This window comes from Rhinopithecus roxellana, chromosome 5 (genome assembly GCF_007565055.1).
Source record: "Rhinopithecus roxellana isolate Shanxi Qingling chromosome 5, ASM756505v1, whole genome shotgun sequence".
In the NCBI taxonomy this organism is placed as follows: Eukaryota; Metazoa; Chordata; class Mammalia; order Primates; family Cercopithecidae; genus Rhinopithecus; species Rhinopithecus roxellana.
Window position 1 is genome coordinate 159133209 of NC_044553.1, and position 19831 is coordinate 159153039.

At 61.6% G+C, this 19831-nt stretch overlaps 1 protein-coding gene across 4 annotated transcripts in view; it reads right to left on the minus strand.

The window, feature by feature from the left end:
• The window catches only part of BEGAIN (brain enriched guanylate kinase associated), a 50170-nt gene that overhangs the window by 11969 nt on the left and 18370 nt on the right, over positions 1 to 19831 (minus strand). For 3 of the 4 annotated variants that reach the window (XM_030929750.1, XM_030929747.1, XM_030929749.1), the window contains exon 2: positions 18575 to 18603. In XM_030929750.1, the coding sequence (XP_030785610.1) occupies positions 18575 to 18603 (29 nt within the window). Of the gene's footprint in view, positions 1 to 18574; positions 18604 to 19566; positions 19624 to 19831 lie in introns of those variants that run through there. The other variant, XM_030929748.1, reaches the window with a different exon arrangement.

The following is a 19831-nucleotide window of genomic DNA, read 5'->3' on the forward strand; positions in this document are numbered from 1 at the left end:
CCCTCTAAGCCAGCTGCACAAGGACCCCTCCCAGGCTTCCATCCAACCAGCGGGGTGTCTGTCAGGCTCCATACCCCCAGCACATCCAGCCACCCACCTATGGCCCTCAGGCATCTCAACACCCAACCTGTCCAATGCAGCCACATCCACCACACCCTCACTGCCCTCCACGTTCCCCACCCTGGGGGTGGGTATGGTGACCCCTCTTTACCCCTCACAGCCCTGTCACCCAGTCCTGGGGGTTCAGCTTCTCACACCTCTGAACGTGTCCCCTCTGCCCGGTCCAGGCTGTGCACGTAGGTTCTGCGGTCGCCTAGACAGTACCTCCTTCCCTGTCCAGTGTCCCCCACACCAGACACTAACCCGAGCCCTGCCGGGCCACAGCAGCCTCAGTCTCCACATCTGCAGAACGGGATGGTGCGCCCAGACACAGGCAGGGCTGTCGCTGGTTCACATTCTACATAGTAGGACCCTCCACACAGTGGACAGTGTCAGAGGTGGCACTGTGTGGGGTGGGGTCACCAGGCCACTGGCAGTCTGGGGCAACCTGCTGGAGGCCTGTGGCTCAGAGGCCTCTGCCCCTTGCCCTGGGTGAAAAGGTGGCCTGGCAAGGGCTGAGAGTCCCCAGCATCTGGAAAAAGCTCAGCAGACACACAGGGAGGGGTGTGGTGCCCAGAGCAGCCACGGCCATGTCCTCCAGGCTGGGGTCACCCTTCCAGGTCTGGCGACCTGGGGGGGGGCCCTGCTGGGCTTGCTGCCTGGTGAGTTACACCAGGATCTGGGGCTAACCGGCAGTGCGTGTGCCTGTGTGTGTGCGTGCGTGCGTATGTATGTGTGTGCATGCCCATATGCTTCTTGGCTCCCTCCTTGCCTGTGGGAATTCCCTGGTCGGGGATGAGTGCCCACCTCCCCTGGCACATGGTGAGGCCTTGAGGGATCTCCCTTCTGCCTTCCACTGGGAGCCCCTTCTGGCCACTTGCAGGGGGCCCAAGTCCAAGGATGGAACCCTTGGCTGGGCTGCTGGGGTGAGGGCTGAGGCTGTGCTGCCAGCCCACGCCTTCATCTTCACCTTCTGGGCCTCTGCATCTGTCTCGGGGAGTTGGACACAGACACGGGACAGATGTCTGGGGACAGACACAGAGACACTAGGGAGCCAGGGGAGACAACAGGTATGTTACCTGTCCCAGATTGAGGGCGAGGACCTGGCCAGCCGGCCCTGCAGGACTCGGGGCTGCCCGAGGCACAAGGGCACCCAGGGGCTGCGCAGCCTGTGAGCAAAGAGGACAGAGCTGCTCAGAACAGGTCGGGGTGGGCAGGGCTAGGGGCCATGTGTGGCCCACCATCAGGGGCACAGCCACAGCCACTCGGAGGCCTGTGAGACCAAGAGAGATGGGGAGTTGGTCCCCACCCCCTGCGAAGAAAACTCCTTGTCATCTGCAAAGTAGCAGGGGTTGGGGACATGGGTACCCAGAGAAGGGGGCCCAGCCTTGCACCTGCCAGCCCTCACTCCTCACTCTGAAGGGTCCCAGCTCAGCGGTGGCACTGAGTCCCATCATGGCAGGGTCACTGGTCACTCGCTCAGTGCTTCTTTTGAGCATCCTTTCCCATCACTGCGGGGGTGGGGAGGGGCAGCGGCAGCCTCTGAAGTCAGTTGTTCCCTGCAGGGCAGCAGATCTACCCTCAGCCCTGCCTCACAGGACACAGGCGGGGTCTGGTCCACTGTCTCAGCCTCAGAGGGGAGTGACGGGGGCAAGTTCCCCTTCCCTGCTAGCTCTGCATCTGGCGGGTGCCTGCATGTCGTAGGGCTGGGTTCCTGGTGTGCAGGATTGGCGGGTCAGGAGGAGGCCCCGATAGCTGATGTATGGAGTGTCCTGTGGGCTGTGGGACCTGGCAGATGTTAGGGATCCGGGGTCCACTTCACCCTGCCGTGGGGCCCCTGCTCCTCTGCCTCTGCCTCTGCCTGTGGCCTGTGTGGGCTGGACCGATGGGTGTGAGGAAGGACACGTGCCTGCCCCGGCCCTGCTAGGGTGCTGGCCTGCTTGAGGACACAGCGCCCAGACGAGCACCCACTTGGTTGTCCCCCTCTTGGGTTCTCTCTGGGGATCAGCTGGCGGGCTCACGGAGACGCTTGGGCAGCCCTGCTGACCCTGCGCCAAAGCGGGAGATCTGACCTTTGCCTAGAGGGGTTGGTTCCATCAATAAGGCTCTGATGCTGCCCCAGAAATCAGGCTTTCAAAGAGTGCCTCAAGACTCAGGCAGACGGGCATGCTCAGAAAAAGAACTGTATAATCCCATTGAAAAAATAACTGCATACGGACAGCCACAGACAGTAATGCAAGCAAAGAAATGTTAATGTTGTTATACTTGGCTGGTGAAATGCTAGATAATTTAACATTTTTCTTTTATACTTTTCTGAATTTGTCATATTTTCTACAGTGAGGATCAAAAATCAGGAAAAAAATTGCTACAGATCAAATTTTGGTACTCCCACCCCAGAAGTCACCATTAGCACCCATGGGTCAGGCCGAGGGGGCAACAGAGGTCAGGGGAAGCTCTTGGCGCTGGCCACGAGCCACACATTGATCACCGGATTCCTGAGCTGCTCTACAGAAGCGGGCAGGGGTCTGATGCCCCAGCGCATGGTAGGGAAGGTGAAGTGGGTCAGGGCGGTGGGCTTGGCCTCTGGCTGGACTGGACTTTGGAAATCCGGTCCCAGGTACACCCTCAGCAAATGACCCCAGTGCTGCTGAGCAAACAGAAAACAGGATGGGATGAGTGCATTCGCTTGAGGCTGCCAGGAACAACTGCCCTGTCTCCGAGGCCCGACCAAGGCCAGCGACTCCCATGAGGGTCCTCCTTCCAGCCCTTGCCAAGGAGACCCCACTGCAACAGGTCCCCTCTGAAGGGGCCTTATGGTAGGTGGGATTGCTGAAGAATGAAGGCGCTCAGAGTAGAAAGGCTAGGACCCAGGGGAAACTGAGGCCCAGGAAGGGGCGGGGCTTGCCTGCAGGTGCAGTGAGTCAGTGAGTGGGGGCACGGTTGTGACCTGACCTAGGCTCTGACTCTGGTCTCTCACAGGACATTTACTAAGCATCAGTGGCGACCCGCTCGGGTTCCGAGCCAGGTAACAACACTTGTTTGGAAATTCTCATTCCCAGCCTGTGGCATGTGGGCCATCTCATCCTAGAGATGAGAAATCTGGGACCCAGAGAAGTTAAGTAAGAGGCCCAGGATCACAAAGCAAGGCTCGGTGAGGATGAGGTAAGAACCAGGGCTGTTGGGCCCTGCTGGGGCTGCCACCCTCCCCTTCCTTGAACTCCCCTTCGAAGGAAGGGTGGGCAGGGGCATGCCGCTGAGAGCCTGGCACAGGAGGGCCGCCCAGCTGAGAGGCCTGCCGAAGTGTTTTGAGAGCAGGGGAGCCATGACCTGTGGGACCGCGGAAGGGGGAATGAGCCGCCTCCCACTGGTTTCCCGGCCCGGCTGTCAGCAGAGCCAGCGACGGCCCCAGGGGGAGCCAGTAGAGCACGCGGGCCCCGGGGACGACGTGTCTCAGTGTCACTTCCAGCTGAGTGCATGGAACCACGTTCCTGCTCCTGCTGGCAGAAGGACCTGGTGACTGACTGGGGGTGGCCTGGGCCACCGAGGCTGACCTGCCAAGAGACCTTGCCTTTGTGCTTCTTGGCGACCTTTGTGGACACGGGTGTGGTCACGTGGGGAGCAGCTGCCACCTGGGCGCTGTGTGTGTCAGGATGAGATGACCCCAGGAAGCCTGGAGCCCTACAGGAGACTGGGCAGGTTCTGTCCATGTCTCCAGGGCATACCTCCTCTTAGGGCTTGGACCCTGGGGGCAGCACTGTCAACAGATGCCTGTCTTCCTCCCCCAGGGAACGGCTTGAAGGGGCTGCACAGCCAGCTTCAGGTCCTTGACGGGTGGGGAAGGAGAACGGGACACTCAGGACGCACCAGGCATGAACCACAAGGTGCACGTGTCCCGTTCTCACCTGTGAGATGCCCCTCCCACTGCATGTCAGCCCTGAGAGGGATGCCACCATTGCCGTCATCCTACAGATGCAGAAAAGCCTGTGGCCACCTGTGGGACCTTGTGACTGCCCCCACCCCATTCCAGGGCAGAAGGATGGGAGGAAGATGGTGACAGCCAGGTCTGGCCACACCCCAACACCACACTCCTGGCCCCCAGGAAAAATGACGGGACATTTTGCCTCAAGCCAGCCAGGCCTGATGCCTCTTCTCGCCCCTGCTAAAAGGCACAACTGTCCCCTGCAGGCCTTCAGATTTCCCCCAAATGTGGCTGCCCCCACACCCATCCAGACCCTTATTCATGCTGTCCTCTCCCCTGGACATGTCCTCGTCTCCATTCTCTGTGTCCTCAGATCCTCTCCTCTCTTGTGAGGCTTTGCTCAGATGCCACCTCTTCCAGGAAGCCTTTCTCGGTCCCCTCTGCTGAAGGTCCCTCTCTTCCTCTCCAGGTGCCTCCCCTCACCTTGGACGTCCAGCCTGTGCTGGACACAATCCTCCTGCTGGGATACTGCTTCCCTCCTCTGCTCAGCTAGGCCACTCCACAAGACAGCCAGAGGGCGCTTCCAAATAGGTGGGATGCTCTCTGGCTCCCCACCACCCTGCAAGTCAGACAGGGTGACTTCAGTGGAGCAGGTGAGTGTCCACTTAGGGTCAGGGCCGGAGCCTCAGGGCCCTGCGTCTGTCATCCTGCTGTCCTTCCTCTATCATGCCAGGCCACCGGGGCCGTGCCCTTCCTGCTCCCCGATGCCCACGGGGCCCTGCCGGGCTGGGGGAGGATAGTTACATGAGCTCCAGGGCCCCTGGTGTCAGGAGGAAACCCTTTTTAGCTCCATGGTGTGCTGGGGACACGGGAGCCTGGAGCTCAGAGGGCGCTGAGCAGGTTCCTGGAGGCTGCGGGGGAGGCCTGGCTCCCATCCTCCCACTTGACGTCACAACAATGGGGTGGGGCTGGGCTGCGGCTGTCACTGTTGCACAGTCAGCCGAGGGCCCGAGAGCCGTCTCCGCCCTGTGCCCCTGGCATGTTGTGGGATCCCACCATGCCCTGGGCACAGCCTCTGTCTTCCCTCTTTGGTCGTGGCTCTCAGCCTGGCCCCACAGTGTCATGCTCCAGCAACACTAAATTGCTCCTCCTCCCTTCCAGGCTGTAGGCAGCCAGGATCTCATCTCCGTGACTTTGTCCCCGTGTCCGCTCTGCCAGGATCTCACTCCTCCCTCCTGCTCCACGTTAACTCCTCCCCATGTAGCACCTGAGGGGGCCTGAAACCCCAGCTTACCCCACCCTGCCCTGGACGAGGTTGATTGCTGCCTCTCACTCCCCACCAGCCCTGTCCTTGAGACTTGCAGTGCCAGGTCTCCTGTTCTCACCCTGGCCCCCCAAACTGTAGTCCCCCCCAGACGGCTCATTTCTAGACCCAACCAGACCATGTTCTTCCCTGGCTCAGAGCTCCCCCAACTCCTCTCTCTGTACCAAGACTAAAAGGCCAGTTCCTCACCCCAAATTCCCATCCCCTGGGACCCGCCGCAGCCCCATCCTCGCCATTGCTGGCACCCCCCACCTTCCCGCCAGGCGCTGGCCTTCGAGCTGTGCACATGCCCCTGAGAGCCTGCCTTCGCACTCCACAGTGCCTAGAGCAGGACCAGGCCGAGCAGGGGGTCACACACCCACCCTTTCAGCCTCCACTGAGTTGATATCAGCCCTGGGAGGTCTTTGTCCCCAAAGCTGCTCTGACCCAGGCTGGCCTTTCCCAGCAGAACCTCCAGTTGGCCCTGGAGGAAGCCCACACCAGACCCTTGGGATGCCTGCTGTGGGCCCAGGGCCGAGTCCTCGCAGAGCTCCTTCTGCCCCCCGCCAAGGCCATCTGGGGTCTCCCTGCAGAAGACCTCGTGCCCCAAGCCTTCCATTGGGGAGCAGCAACAAGGCCTGTGCGAACCCGGGCTGAGTGGGCAGAATCCCTTGCCCCGGCAGAGCCTCTCCTGTGCCGGCAGCCTCTCCTGTGTTCCCTGCGCCCATGGCCACCTTCTTTCCTCATGGCTCAGAAGAGCCTTTTCTTCCCCTCCAACTTGCTCCTGCTGCACTGACTCTGTCCTTTGTGTCGCCTGGAAGCCGACAGCAGACCACTCCCAACAGAAGGTGGGGGGCACCCCAGCCCCTGCCCACCGTGTGCACCCATTCATTTAGTCCTCAGACCCCAGAAAGCGAGGTGTGTATCCCATCCCATTTTCCAGATGAGGAAACTGAGGTTCACAGCGCTCAAGGAACAGGGCCTGTCCAAGGTCACACAGCCCGGCTGGGGCTCCATTCCAGGTCAGCCTCACATTGAGATGCCAGATTTTAATGCAATAGCAGCGCTTTAGCCATCCTGGTGCGTGTCTCTCACACAGCGAGACAATTATGATGAGCTGCCCTCTGCCCTCTGTGTGGCTGGAGGGTTGACCACAGTGGCCCCGGAGTCCAACAGGACAGCCTGTCACTGCTGGCACTGCTCTGGGCTCAGCCGTGTCCGTCCAGGCCTGGACAATCCCGTGGCTGACCTCTGCAGCGATACCGGGACTCCACCTGCACAGAGGACTCTGAATGTCATCGCCACGGCTGCTCGCTGTTGTATGACTGCCCCGGGGGAAAGACACATGCATGCCTGTGCCTGTGTGTGTACGTGGTGTGTATGTAGTGAGGAGGGGACTGTCACGGTGCTGAACTAGGGCCCACAGCCAGGAGGCGTGGCCTGGAGAGGAGTGAGCTTCGGTCATCACCAGCTCAACTGGGGCCACCCTGACAGTGTGGACTTGGGCTCAAGACCTCCCGTCCTGCTCCCCCGCCCTTCCCTCCCCGCTCCTTCACCGGCCCCACCTCTCCCTTTGGACCCTCCGCTGTGGGGTGACCTGGCCAGCCGCCGCTGCTGCCTCCTGCCTGGATGCAGCAGGAAATGTTTCATCTCGCTTCATCTTATCGGGCAGCCGCAGCCCTGCCCCGCTGCCCCCCTCTCTCTGCAGAACCACGTGCTGGGAGCTGGTACACCATGTCCTGGGGAGCCCTCGGAGGGTGGGCAGACCCAGGGCGTGCCCAGGGCCAGGGCAGAGCAGGCCAACCCAGGCAGAGAGATGGGGTGGCTGCAGAGTCACCCCTGAACCTTGGCACAGGCTGCCCCCTGCTCAGAGCATGCCCTTCCCTGCACTTGAGTTCACTCTGTTCACCTCCTCCAAGAAGGGCTCCCTGACCTCCCCCCTGCGTCAGGAGCCCTTTCTCCATCCTCACCCCAGCCCTACAGTGCAAGGGCATGAGGGCTGTCTCCTCCTGGTCAGGGCACAGGGGCTGTCTCCTCCTGGTCAGGGACCCAGTGCCTGCTGCAGGACTGGAGGTGCCCCAAGAGAGCCCAGCCAACTCTGAGCTCCCAGCTGCGATTTCAGGAAAGGCCTGCAGGGTGAAGGCCTGGGGACTCTGTCCCTTAGTGAGGGGACAGCTGAGTGTCCGAGGAGGGTAGGTGGGGCAGAACCACCTGGGGCAGCAGGCTATGTCCCGGGGCATCCCTCCATGCCCCCTCTCTGCAGGTCACAGTCCACTGCTGTCCCCACTGATCCTTATCCAACCTGAATTTTAGACGAAGAGCCCAGGCCCTGGGTAGCCGCATGGCTGAAAGCACCACACCTGAGTCAGGGCAGCCAAACCCAGGCCCCCAATCCCAGCGCAGGCTCTGCCGGCCTCTTCCAGCCACACCTGAGTCAGGGCGGCCAAACCCAGGCCCCCAGTCCCAGCGCGGGCTCTGCCAGCCTCTTCCAGCCACAGAACCTACAGAGAGGAGACGGTCGGGGAGCACACTGGCCTGCAGAGCCCAGGACTGGGAGGAGGGATCGGGGCAGGGAGTGTGAGACCCTGGCACTGAGCCTAGTGGGCAGAAGCGCACAAGCCATGCTTGCTGAGAGATGACTGCCATGGTGGGGGCTGCACTGCTGGAGGTGGGAGGGGAGTCAGGCCCAGCTCCCAGACCCTCTGTGGTGCCCACTGTGCTCCACCCATGCGGACCCCTGTGTGTTCCCACTTCTGACACCCCCTCTCTTTTCAGCTCAGGCCTGAGGGTGCCCCTCACTCCATCAGTGCCACTGGGGGCTCTCACAGCCCCTCACCAGCCTTGCCCTCAGTTGGCAGCCAATGACAGCATTACGGCCTCCTCCCCATCACTCTCCTCCTTGTACTAAGGGTGCCAAACCCACCTCTCCATCCACTGGGCTCCTATACCCACATGGATGGCAGGAGACAGCGGCGGGCCGACGGCCTCACTCTCCATTCATCCACAGACCTACCCAGGAATCCTAGGCATGCCTGTGCCATTCCCCCTGGACTCTCCTGGAAAGTGACTTCACACCTTCCCCCCTGCCTCCCAACTCCCCAACACCTCCTCCCCATCCCCACTCAGGCTGATGACCTCGCTTCCTTTTCTTCCCTTTCTGCTGAGAAGAAACCTTCCAAAGGGAACTTCCCAGATGTTACCTCCACGTGCCCCACCTACCAGCATCTGCCCAACACCTGGTGACACCCGCCATTACCTACAGACCAGCCAAGGCAGCCCTTCAGCTGGGCTGGACCATGGCCACCAGCCTCTCCCAGCTGCAGGTGGGCTCCAGGTAGTCTCCCTTGCTCCTGAACCATCCGTTTCTCCCTCATTTCCCAGTCATTCTCTGGCAGGCAAACTCGTGGTTGCTCTTCCCATATTGAGAACAACCCTCTCTTCACCCTCCAGGCGCAGTCCCTGTTCCCCGCTCGATGGAAGTGCCTGATCTTGCTGCTTCTGCCTCCTTACTCCTAGCCTGCCAGGACAGGACCAATACCCGCCAGGATCTTGTCTCCTCCGTGTCACTGAACTGGTCCTGTCTCAGCTTTCACCTGACCTGAGCCCTCAGCAGTCAGGGACATGCCACCTCTCCCTGCTCCCACACCTCCCACCCTCACTGGGCTCTCCGGCTGCCCCTTCTCAGGCTCCTCTGTGGGGTGCTCTTCATCTCCTGGCCTCCTGGCACCAGTGCGTCCCAGAGATCTGGCCTCTGGCATCTCCTTCCGTGTGTGCACTCAACAGTGGCAACCCCAGCAAACAAATACCATCTCTCTGCTAAGGCCCCCACATTTGCGGCTCCCCAACTCCACTGCCTCACCTTTGTCTCATGCGCAGCACAGATCTGCACGGTGCAGCTGAACTCCCATCGCCCCAACAAATCCACAGCTTCCCCCAAATCCTGCAGCAAGACAAGTCCTCTCCCGTGCCTCGATGCATCCTTGATCCCCTTTTTCTCTCCCCATCCTTCCAGGCCAGCAGCAAACCCCAGGCTCTGCCTCCAGAGTATACCAGGAGCCTCGCCTTCTAGGACCACCCACCACACCAGGCCCACTCCTCTCACGCGACTGCCGCACAGCCCCGCTACAGGCCCCAGCGCCTGCCCTCATCTGCTGTCAGCCTGAGACCTTTTTGAAACCAACGTCAGACCCATCCATGGGGAGGTGGGCCATTGTGTGCAGGACACACAGCTGGGAGCATGCCAGTGGGGCCAGGGCGTGTCCCTGAGATGGGTGTGGCCAGAGCCTGGGGCCTGGGGCCTGGGGGTTGTGGGGTGGGGTGCAGACAAGGGGTGGGCCAGGAGTCAGCTGGCAGAAGGCCCTGAGCATGTGCTGAAGTGTCTGATCCTCTTCCTGGGGGCCTGAGATGCTCACATCAAGGAGCTCGGGAAGTTGGCTTGGGCTTGGGGCCGTCTCTCTGGTGGGAGAGCAGTGCTAGAGCAGGGAGCCTCAGTGGGGCTGTCTCTGAGAGCCAAGGTGAGCTGCACAGTGGACCCAGGAGGCTCCTTGGCACCCCTGCCTGGGCCCCTCTTTCCCAGCACCAGCCTGCACCACCATCACTACTCCCTCGTCTCTCCCTTGGGAGAAGATAGGGTTGGCCAGAGGGTGGGGCTGTACACACCTTGGCCCTGGAGCCCCTGCCTCACCCCCCCAGTGTGCAGGGGCAGCATGAGCAGACAGATGGCCATGGGCTGGCCCCACAGCCAGGAACCAGCTCCTCGTGGGACTCCCGAATGAACCTTTCAGCGCCTGCCACCCACCCTGGTGCCCAGGAGAGAAGAGGCTGCGATTCAGCACTCCGATGACTGGCTTCATTACTGGCCACCAAGGAACCCACAATGGCTTTGCTAATTTGACCACCCCACCAGCCTGCTCACCACTGCAAACAGACGTGGGCAAACTTATTAATTGGATCAGCAGGAGGCCTGTTTTCTGGGATTCCAGGGATCACAGAACTAATCAGAGCGGCAGACACTTATCAGTAACCCTGGACTGCAGGACCTGGACCCCTGCACGCCCTGGGCCTCTCTGGGATGCTCTCAGTACCTGGCTGGTCCCACTCCACGTTCGCCTCTGCATAGGTGTGCACACACACACACACACACTCACACTCGAGAGGCGAGACTCAGTCTCCAAGAAGAGTCTGCAGCTATGGGGGAGGTTGTCAGCAGCAGCAAGGGCTGGAGGGAGGCCCCGGGGCCAAGGAGAGAGCTGGGGGCACTGGTGGCATCTGTCCTCCCTCCCGAAGCCAGGCCCGGGGCTCCCTAAGCCTCCCTTTGGCGGTGTCTAGGATCCCCCAATCCCTGCACCAGCCCCGGGGGCTGAGCGGGTCCTGTGGACTATTGACCCTGCTGAATGGTGTGGGCGGGAGAGGGTGGGTGGCTGAGCAGGCCCCAACCTCAGCAGCCTCTGCTCTGCCACAGGCCACTGGGAGTAATGAGCTTGGCACTCAAGCTCTCAGAGCCTCCGTTTCCTCAAGAAGGAATGGGGGTAGAAGCCCCAGCCAGCCCCCAGATGCTCCTGAGATCCAGGGATCATTCCGATGGTCCCACCGCACTCTGAGCTGACACCCGCAGAGCTGCTCCAAGTGAAGGGTGACTTGGGCCCAGCTCTGTGTCTTGGGTTCTCCTGTGTCCCCAGCAGCACCACCTGCCCCTGCCTCTCTTTTCCTTCTCTCTTGCTTGACAAAGCCCTGCCCAGGGAAGCCCAGCCATGTGCCTCCTCTGGCCCTCACTGGCGATCCCCCAGACACATGGCTGGGGCCTGTGGGGTGTCCAACCTCAGCAGCCTGAGGTGGTATGCGGCCAGGGCAGCCTCCCCTCCCTGAGACGGCCATCCAAATGCCACCACTGGTCCATCGCACTCCAGCCAGACCCCTGGGACACACAGACCCAGCAGTGGCTGCTTCCCCAGTCCGGCCAGACCCCCAGGACACAGAGACATGGCACTGGCCACTTCCTGGCAGACCCCTGACCATCACCCGTGCTAGTGGCCACGAGGGGCAGAGGAAGTGGGGCTGAGGAGCCCAGAAGACCTGGTTCCCAGGCCCTGCTGCATTCGCCAGACAAGCATCCCCTGCCCCATCTCCCGCTTCCCATCTCAGGTCCTGCAACTCAGTCCTGCTGCTGCTCAGGACAGACACCTCAGCTTCCCTCCACACGAGCCCCAGAGCCTTGGTGGGTCCATCAGGGGATAGGGCATGAGGCCTCTCTCAGGTTGCTCTGCAGACACAGGGGGGAACCTTTCAGAGACAGGCAGTCCCCAGTGCAGAGCTCAGGCCCAGAGGCCTCCAGCCCTCTGAAGGATTTTCTGCCTGTGGTAGCTGGGGGTGGGGAGGGGGAGCCCCATGCAGGCCTGACATGGAGCCTTGAGAAACAGGTACATGGCATTGCCTCCTCTAAAACACCCAGCCGCTGCCCCGACCATCGACGGCCCCCGGAAAAAGTGCAGACAGCCTAGGGTGCAGAAGAGCTGGCCCTGCCCCCAGCTCAGAGACCCTCAGAGGGTCCCATGCTGCCAGGCCCTCTCCTTCACGGGAACGATGTCACCGCCCAAGGGATGGGCAGCAAGGCCCAAGCAGGGCAGAGCCATCCGAGACAGGCCACAACAGCAAAGTCCGGCCCACCAGCCAAGTGCATGACCCCAGACTGCACTGATTCCCCTAAGCCACCTTCTTAGGTAGATGCTTTTACTACCCCCATTTACAGATGTGGCACTGAGAGTCAGAAAGCTTCCAAAATCTGCCCAAGGCCAGGCACAGTGGCTCATGTCTGTAATCCCAGCACTTTGGGAGGCCGAGGCAGGAGGATCACTTCAGCCCAGGAGTTCGAGACCAGCCTGGGTGACATAGTGACACCCTGTCTCTACCAAAAATACAAAATTAGCCCAGCGTGTTGGTGTGTGTCTGTCTGTAGTCCCAGCTATTTGGGAGGCTGAGGTGGGAGGATTGCTTGAGCCCTGGACTGCACTCCAGTCTGGTGGACAGAGGAAGACTGTCAAAAAAAAAAAAAAAAATTTGCCCACGGCCACACAGTCAGTAAGTGATGACAGACCTGGGATTGAAACCTAGGTGTGTCTACCTTCTTAACCACGTATCCCATCAGGGAGGCCTTGCCGAGGAGTGGGAACTCAACTGGGCTGTGGGGACAAAGGCATCCTAGCCCCACCTGTAACCCCAACCCCCAAGTTGACACCATTAGAGCTGCTCCAGATTAGGAGTGACTCCCAGACTCATACCACAGCTTTCAGTGTCTTGGGTTCTCACCCCCTGAGCCCCTAGCTGCAAAGGGAGAAATCAAAGTGAGGCAGTCATTCACACCTTAGTGAGAATTAGTCCCTAAGACTTCCTCTAGTAGGATCAAGTTTAGAAGTGGGATAGACAGCCTTGAAGGACCACACTCAGGGAGGGGTGTGGCCTGCTGGGGTAGTGGGTGGGTTAGAGGAGGCAAGAGCTGGAGAGCAGGGGGCCTGGGGGAAAGGGACAAAGAAACTCAACCGCCATCCTGAAGGTGGGTGCAGCCCCAGGACACCTCTTCCTCAGTTGCTGGGCCCAGACCACAGTGCAATCACTTCCCCACCCTCAATGAGCACCTACCGCATGCCCAGAGAACCCAACCTGGATGCTGTCTAGGACAGGGGCCTGCCCAAAGCAGGTGTGCAGCAGGGGTTTGCTAAATAAAAGGGGACACCTCAAGCCTGTGTGCCCCCAAACCCGCTCCTCCCCCACAGCTGTCCCCACCTCAGGTGAAGAAAGTCCATCCTTTCTTTCAGTTGCTCACACCCAATGCTCTGGAGTTGCCTTTGACACCCTCCTTTCCCCCACACCCCCTGTCACACCCATCAGCAGACCTGGTCGCTCGAGCCTCCAACACATCCAGAACGCAGCACCTCTGCCCTCCTCCATGGCCACCAGCCCTCGCTGTTTCCTGCAGGCCACCGGTACACCTGCTGCTCCATCTGCCTGGACCTCCTGGTGCCTTGACCTGGTGGCACCCGCCCAGGGCCTTCCCCGAACTACGCTGTACAGGTCACCCACTCCCCGGCCCCCAACTCACTGCCTTCCTTTCTTTTTGTCCCCGCAGCACTTGTCACCGTGATATTTATTTAATTTAAAAAGTTTTCTGTTCCCGCCAGCTAGAAGATTCTGCCTGTGCGGTCACTGCAGTGTCCTCAGCGCCCACAGCAGCCTCTGGTGCTCAGTTAATGCGTGTGGAATCCATGATCGTGAACAACGAGAGCAGCAGGGATGGCTCGCGGGGCCCAGGTGGGGGACCTGGGTGTGAGAGGGTGCCCCCTTGGCAGAAGACGTGGAGGGGCAGGGCGGGACAGGGCCGGGACCTTCGAGGCCACCTGCTGTCCATCTGTCTGCATCCCTGTGACATCAGCCTGGCATTTCCACAGAGCGTCTCAGCCTGGACAAGTGTCTGACATGGACAGGACCACACGCACCGGTCATAGGAGTGAAGGAGAGAATGTGGCCCAAACACCTGGGTGTCCTTGTGCAAAACCAAAACCAAAACCAGAAAGGAGCTCAACCTTGACCTCTCACCACAGGCAAACCCAAGTTCAAGCGGATGAAAAGCCAATAGCCTCAATTCTTCAGGAGGGTTCCTTAAACAGGATACAACGCTTTAATCAGAATGTGAAAAAAAAAAAAAAACCCCAAGACATTCAACAAAATTAAAATTAAGAACTTCTGTTCATCGAAGGACTGTGTGAACAGCGAGAGCTGGCGTCCCCCAGGAGGTGAGACCCGGCGTCCCCCAGGAGGCGTGTCTGCTGCAGGTGTAACTGACGATGTGAAGAGCTCCCGCAAATCAATGAGAAAAACACACACATCTTGGTAGAAAGTGCACACGGCCTTCGCCAGTGAGGAAACCCAGCGGGTAGCAACCCAGGGCAGTATAATCTGCGCTATGCCCACCCCAACAACGCTGGAGGGATGGTGATGGGCAGAAGCGGTTTTGAGAGTCTGTCCCGATCTTCCAGAGCTGACCCTATGCGCACTTTGGCCTCGGAGGTTGCACTGAGGGTGCACGCCCAGAGTTGCAGCCCGCATCCCCAGACACCCACACAGGAGGTTCCTAAGTTGGCCCAGGCTGCACACTGCCCAGCAGTCTGCCAGGGAACAAACGGATTGCAGGGAAGCCACCAGGAAGACAATTCACCATGACAACAGCAACTTGTAGCTCCACCTACCACCACAAGGGACCCTCACAAACAGAAAAGTTTTGGTGAAAAAAAGCCACCCTGAAAGCACAGGCTGAAGGAATCCAGGTATGCGGTCCCAAAGCAGGCCATACACAATCACCGCTGCTGGGCATGCCCTCTCAGGTGGCAGAACCATGAGTACACCAAGGAACCACTGAGCACAATGTCGGCGTCCCCGTGACCGCTCGGAGTAGGATGGGGCTGTCTGTGGCGAAGGGTCTCAGGGGATCTCGGGGGCTGGCCAGGAGCAGGATGGGGCTGCCTTTGGGGAAGGATCTTGGGGATCTTGGCGGCTGGCCATGTTGAACTCCTTGACACAGGTGGTGGTCGCCAGGTGGTCTTTCTAAACTTAACCGCTGAACTGTGTGGATATTTATTAATGTCTCTGCAGGCCTATCACAGTTCATGACTTTGAAAAGTTCTATTTTGGGGGGAAAATGTGAACACCAAACAGGAGTAGCTCTGGGCACCCCAGGAGCCATGAGAGGCGACTGACCCACTTCTCTGTTTGACAGAGGAGGGAACCGAAGCCAAATAGAAAAAGGGGCTGCCCAGCAGCACGCTGCAGGAGGCGGGCAGGAGGGACCCTGTTTGGAGGGAGAGGAGGGGATTAATTTGAGGGATTAGAGGCGCAGCGGCTCTGAGCACACAGAACGCCAGCCGGGACTTGGTAATATCTATAAATATTTGAGTGTCACAAGAATAGTTTTTCAAGCAGTTGGAGGCAGGATAGCTGAGCATGGCTGAGCAAGGGTCAAGGGACAAGAGCCAGGCCATCAAATGGTGTGGCTGCATATCTACCGTGTGCCCCCCTGGCCTGTGGGAGCCCTACTGTGTGCCAGCCTCTGCCAGGCACTGGGGCTGCCAGAACACCAGGGGCCAGACCCAGGCTCTGTTCTCTGGGATGCCCATCTGGGGACCTGGGGAGGACAGAGGACACCCCAGGTGTCAGTGGGAGCCCCACCGAGCTCCACTCCCCATCCCTCACCTGTCTTCCCTAAACACATCTGCTCTGGGCAGCCCCCAGGCCTTTGCGCCTCTTGGAGGGCAGCCTGTCTGTCCTTGGAAACTCCTACTCATCCTTCATGCCTCAGCTCAAGTGTCCCTGCTTCCTGGAAGGAAGCTCTTCCCAATACCCCAGGCCAGTGTTCATAACCTGGGACCCCAGCGCATTCCGGGCAAACCCTTTCTGTATTCTGTCCACTGGCCTAGGAGGATCTGTTGTGGGCCTCTGTCCCCGGCACTGGGGTCAACCTGGGTCTCTTCAGAGCCGGTACCCAGAGGGGGCCGGAGTCCCCTTGGGAGGGAGGGGCAAGAGTGTCATGAAAACCCCAGGGAAAAGGCGACAGGGAAGACACAGAGTTTGTCATGTGGACAAGAAGGTGGGGCAGGGCATTCTCTACAGCGGCAACCGGGTAGGCAAAGGCAGGGGCTTGAAGGTGGCTGCTTGTGGGGAACACGGAAGCAGGGCGACAGCATGAGGGGGCAGCCGGCCGGAGGGGCCAGGGAAGAGAGACCCCTCAATGTATACCTGCCCACCAAAGGGAGCCACTGAGAGCCACAGTGCCACCAGGTGACATGGTCCTTTTGCTCTTCAGCAAATATTTACAGGACTGTCCCGTGAGTCAGTCCCGGCTCCAGGCCCTGGGGGATCTGGGAGAGAAGGGGGCCAGGACCAGCGCTCTCAGAGCTCAATCCAGACCCATAGACCCAGACTGTGATGTGCAGACCCCATACTCCAGGGGCCGGGAGGCAGGACCGATCATAGGGTCATCCCTCTGGACACCCCAGGACCCCTTCACTATGACCACTGTGTGGTCTGACGTTCCCCAGAGACCTTCTACCTGGGCCTGCTCTGGGCCAGGTCCCAGGAGAGATGCTTCCGCCACAGGGGCTCATGGCACCCAACATCCCTGCAACCTGGTTGTGGTTAGGACACCCACTTTAAAGAGGAGAAAACTGAGGCCCAACTAGGGCCAGGACTTTGCCAGTGACTGGGTCTGTGAGACCCCAAATCCTGCACCCTTCCCTGCAGGAAGCCATGCTGACCGACTTCCCTTCCACTCCCCTGGGCTTTTGGTTCTGAATCCCGGGCACCAAATGCAGGACAGAAACCCACTGAGACAGCCCTGACACTGACCAGGAGGGAAGATTCTGGAAAAGCCCTTCAGGCAACTCTGAGAACACTAATTGGGTGAGAGGGAGAGGAGGGTAGGACCCCTCCCCAGTTTAGGATGCCTTCCCCAACACCACCCCTGGCAACTCCAGAAAGGCCACATGGCCCAGTGCAGCCCCGGAGCCCAGGTCCTGGCCACTGCCTCCAGCCTTTATGGCTTAGCCCAGGGAGGCCTCAGCCCGCCTGGGACAGCAACACGGACGCCATCAGCAGCTCAGGCAGCAGCTTCGCCCACCTGGCACACCTGCCCACCTGTGCACCCAGCCGGGCGGGGTCATGCCTCTGTCCTCAGTGCCTGGCACACAGAACTGGGTGCCGGAGAGCCTTGGCCGGGCACAGGGAAGGAGGGAAAGAGAAAGAGAACCACCGCGGGGAACCCCCAGGCTGGCCTCAGGGCACCCCATGAATGCTAAGTTTTTCCTCAAGTCTCAGCTGAGTTAAGCAGTGCTCCCTCCCCCACAAGCGGTACAACCCAGGTGGTGAAATGACAGCCGACGTGGGGCGCCAGGGAAGGGCCCTGGCCTGGGCCAGAGCCTGGGTTTGGGCCTGATGTCATCTGTGTGACCACAGCCAGGGCTGTGGCTCTTTGAGCCTCACTGCCCACACCTGGACCTTGGCCATGACAAGGTGGGCCTGGCTGACGTGTATCAGGTATTTGGGGTCTGAGACTGTACCACCTCAGAGACTGGACCCCTCCTCCCAGCACAAGACATGTCGGTCCTGTCCCTGTGGGACCCACATTGGGGGCTGCACATCAGCTCTGTGGGTGGCCCAGGAGATTGCTCTGCTCTGAGAGTCCACCCTGGGTCTCTGTGTGAGCCCACCTGTCCCCAGGCTCCCATCTGGGTATTTCCAAGCCACTCACCCACGGCACTAAGGGTCAGCTGGCAGGGCCCAGGGCCCCTCTCCCCTAGACCTGGGCCCAGCCTGGGCTCTGCTCCTTGAGGGAGGGGTGCTCCTCTACCTGGCCTCCTCCCCAGGATGCCAATTCTGGCCTCGGGAGGGAGTGGTGAGGACACAGACCCTGTAGGCCAGGGGAGACAGTGCTGGAACCCAGCAGCTAGAGCTGGGCCTGCCGCCCACACAACGCCTCGGCTCAGGCTCCGGAAGGAAAACACGGGAGGGGTGTTCCCAAAGTAGGGGTCAGGGTGCCAGGGGAAGTCGTTGAGGAAGTGGCAAACATTCAAACGGACTGATCCTAGGCCTGCCCTGCAGGTGGCCCCGTGAAGTCTACCGAGGCTTAAAGTTTAGCATCGGGAGGGAGGGAGGCCGCGGGGACACTCCCCAGAAGCTGTCGCGGGATTCCCCCAAAATGGCTCCAAGACGCGGCTGCCTGGTCCAGCCGCGAGGACTCCATCCCCCACCCCCGCCCCCAAGAGGCGGACACTTAAAAGCTCAGAGCCAGGCAACTGGCAGCGGGGTGGGGTGGGGGTGGGTGGGGGGCGAGCCAGCACCGGGGCGGTGCGGAACAGCACGAACGGAGCCCGAAGGGTCCCCGGGGACCAGCGAGAGTCCAGGGCAGGGTGCAGAGGCGCGCTGAGGCCCTCACGGGACCAGGCGGCCCCGGGTTGGGGGCGGCTTGGCCCTCAGTGACGCTCGCCCCAGGCCCCGCCGCAGCGGCCCGGGCCGGCCGAGGAGCCCCCGCGCGGGGCTCCCCATTGCCTAGCAGCGCGCACACACGCACCACACACACGCACCTGGCCCAAAGCCCCGCCGAGGCCGCCCGCGGGCCCAGGGGGTGCGCTCGGGTGGCGCCCCCTTCCCCCGCCTTCCCCAGCGCCCTCACCCCCGGCCCCCGCGAACCGCGGCACGGGAGACGCTCCACTCACCTGAGTTTCTCCATGTCTGCGGCAGAGGCCTGCGAGAAACCAAAGGAGAGGGTCAGCAGGCAGGAGGCGTGCGCTCCGCGGCCGCACCGGGCAGAGCTGGCACAGCGGGCACGGCCGGGCAACCCCGCGGGGCCCCGTCCGTGGGAAGCCCGGCCCTGCGCGTCCCCAGCCCCTAGTCCCGGCCGCGGCCCCCGTGACTCAGTGGGCGCGCCGGGCCGCGGCCGAGTAACAGGTGAGCCCGCCCGGGCCGCCGCGCTCCCTGTGCCGAGTTACGCCCCCCGGGGCGAAGAGGGGACCGGCCCGGGATGGCCCGGCCAGGGGCGATCTGGGCTTCGCCTGGAGTAGGGGGACTCGGCCCGTCCCCGTTAACTCTCCGGCGGCCGCGGCCCCGCTGCTCCCCGCGCCCCGCCCGTTAACCCTTCCTGCCCCGCGCTCCCTCCCGGAGGAAGAAGCCGAGCCCCGGAATCTCAGAATCGCCGAGTCGGAGAATGTTGGGGAATTCGGGGCCGTGCAGGATTGCAGAACCTGACACTCACACAATCCGAGGCTGATGGCATTTGGAGCCTCGACTCCTCAATCAGGGACCCGCTGCCCTCAAAGATTCTGGGGTTCTGGGCCTGGCTCGCCCCTCCCGGGCCCCAGGGATTAACCCGTGAGCGCCCGGCTCGCCGGCGGGGCTCCCTGCCAGGCTTGCGCAGACCCGCCCGCGCGCGGCTTGGAGACCCTCCCCGCCCAGCCCCGCGCAGCCGGGCAGCCCCTCCGCGCGCCGGGCTGGGGGACCCACCGGCCGCCGTTAACCTTGTGGGCGCGGGCGAGCGACGGGGACCGCGAGCGGCCCGGGCGGGATCGCACTTCCTGCGTGGAGCGGGGGGCACGGGGCGGGCTCTCCATCACCCGGGAGAGGCCGCTCCCCGGGGCTTTCCCCGTCTTTCTGTGCCGTGACTGGCACTCAAGGGGGACGGGGGTCCGAGCTCAGGGACCACGCGACAGACCTGGGAAGACTGATGACTGCCCATCCCGGCCCCTCGCGCCAGGCGCCGCCGCCGCGTCCGCCGGGAGCGCGCTCCGCTCGGGTCCGGGCCCCACGCCGCCTCCCCCACCGCCCCGCCGGGCGAGGGCGCAGCCCGGCCGCAGCGCCAAGCTAGAAGGCCTGGCCCGGGGGCCTCGGCCAGGCTCGGCCACCAACTTCCCGGGTGCTCGGGCCGGCCTTCCGGCGCTCTCCCGGCCTCAGTTTCCTCACCTCAAAGCTGGGGGGAA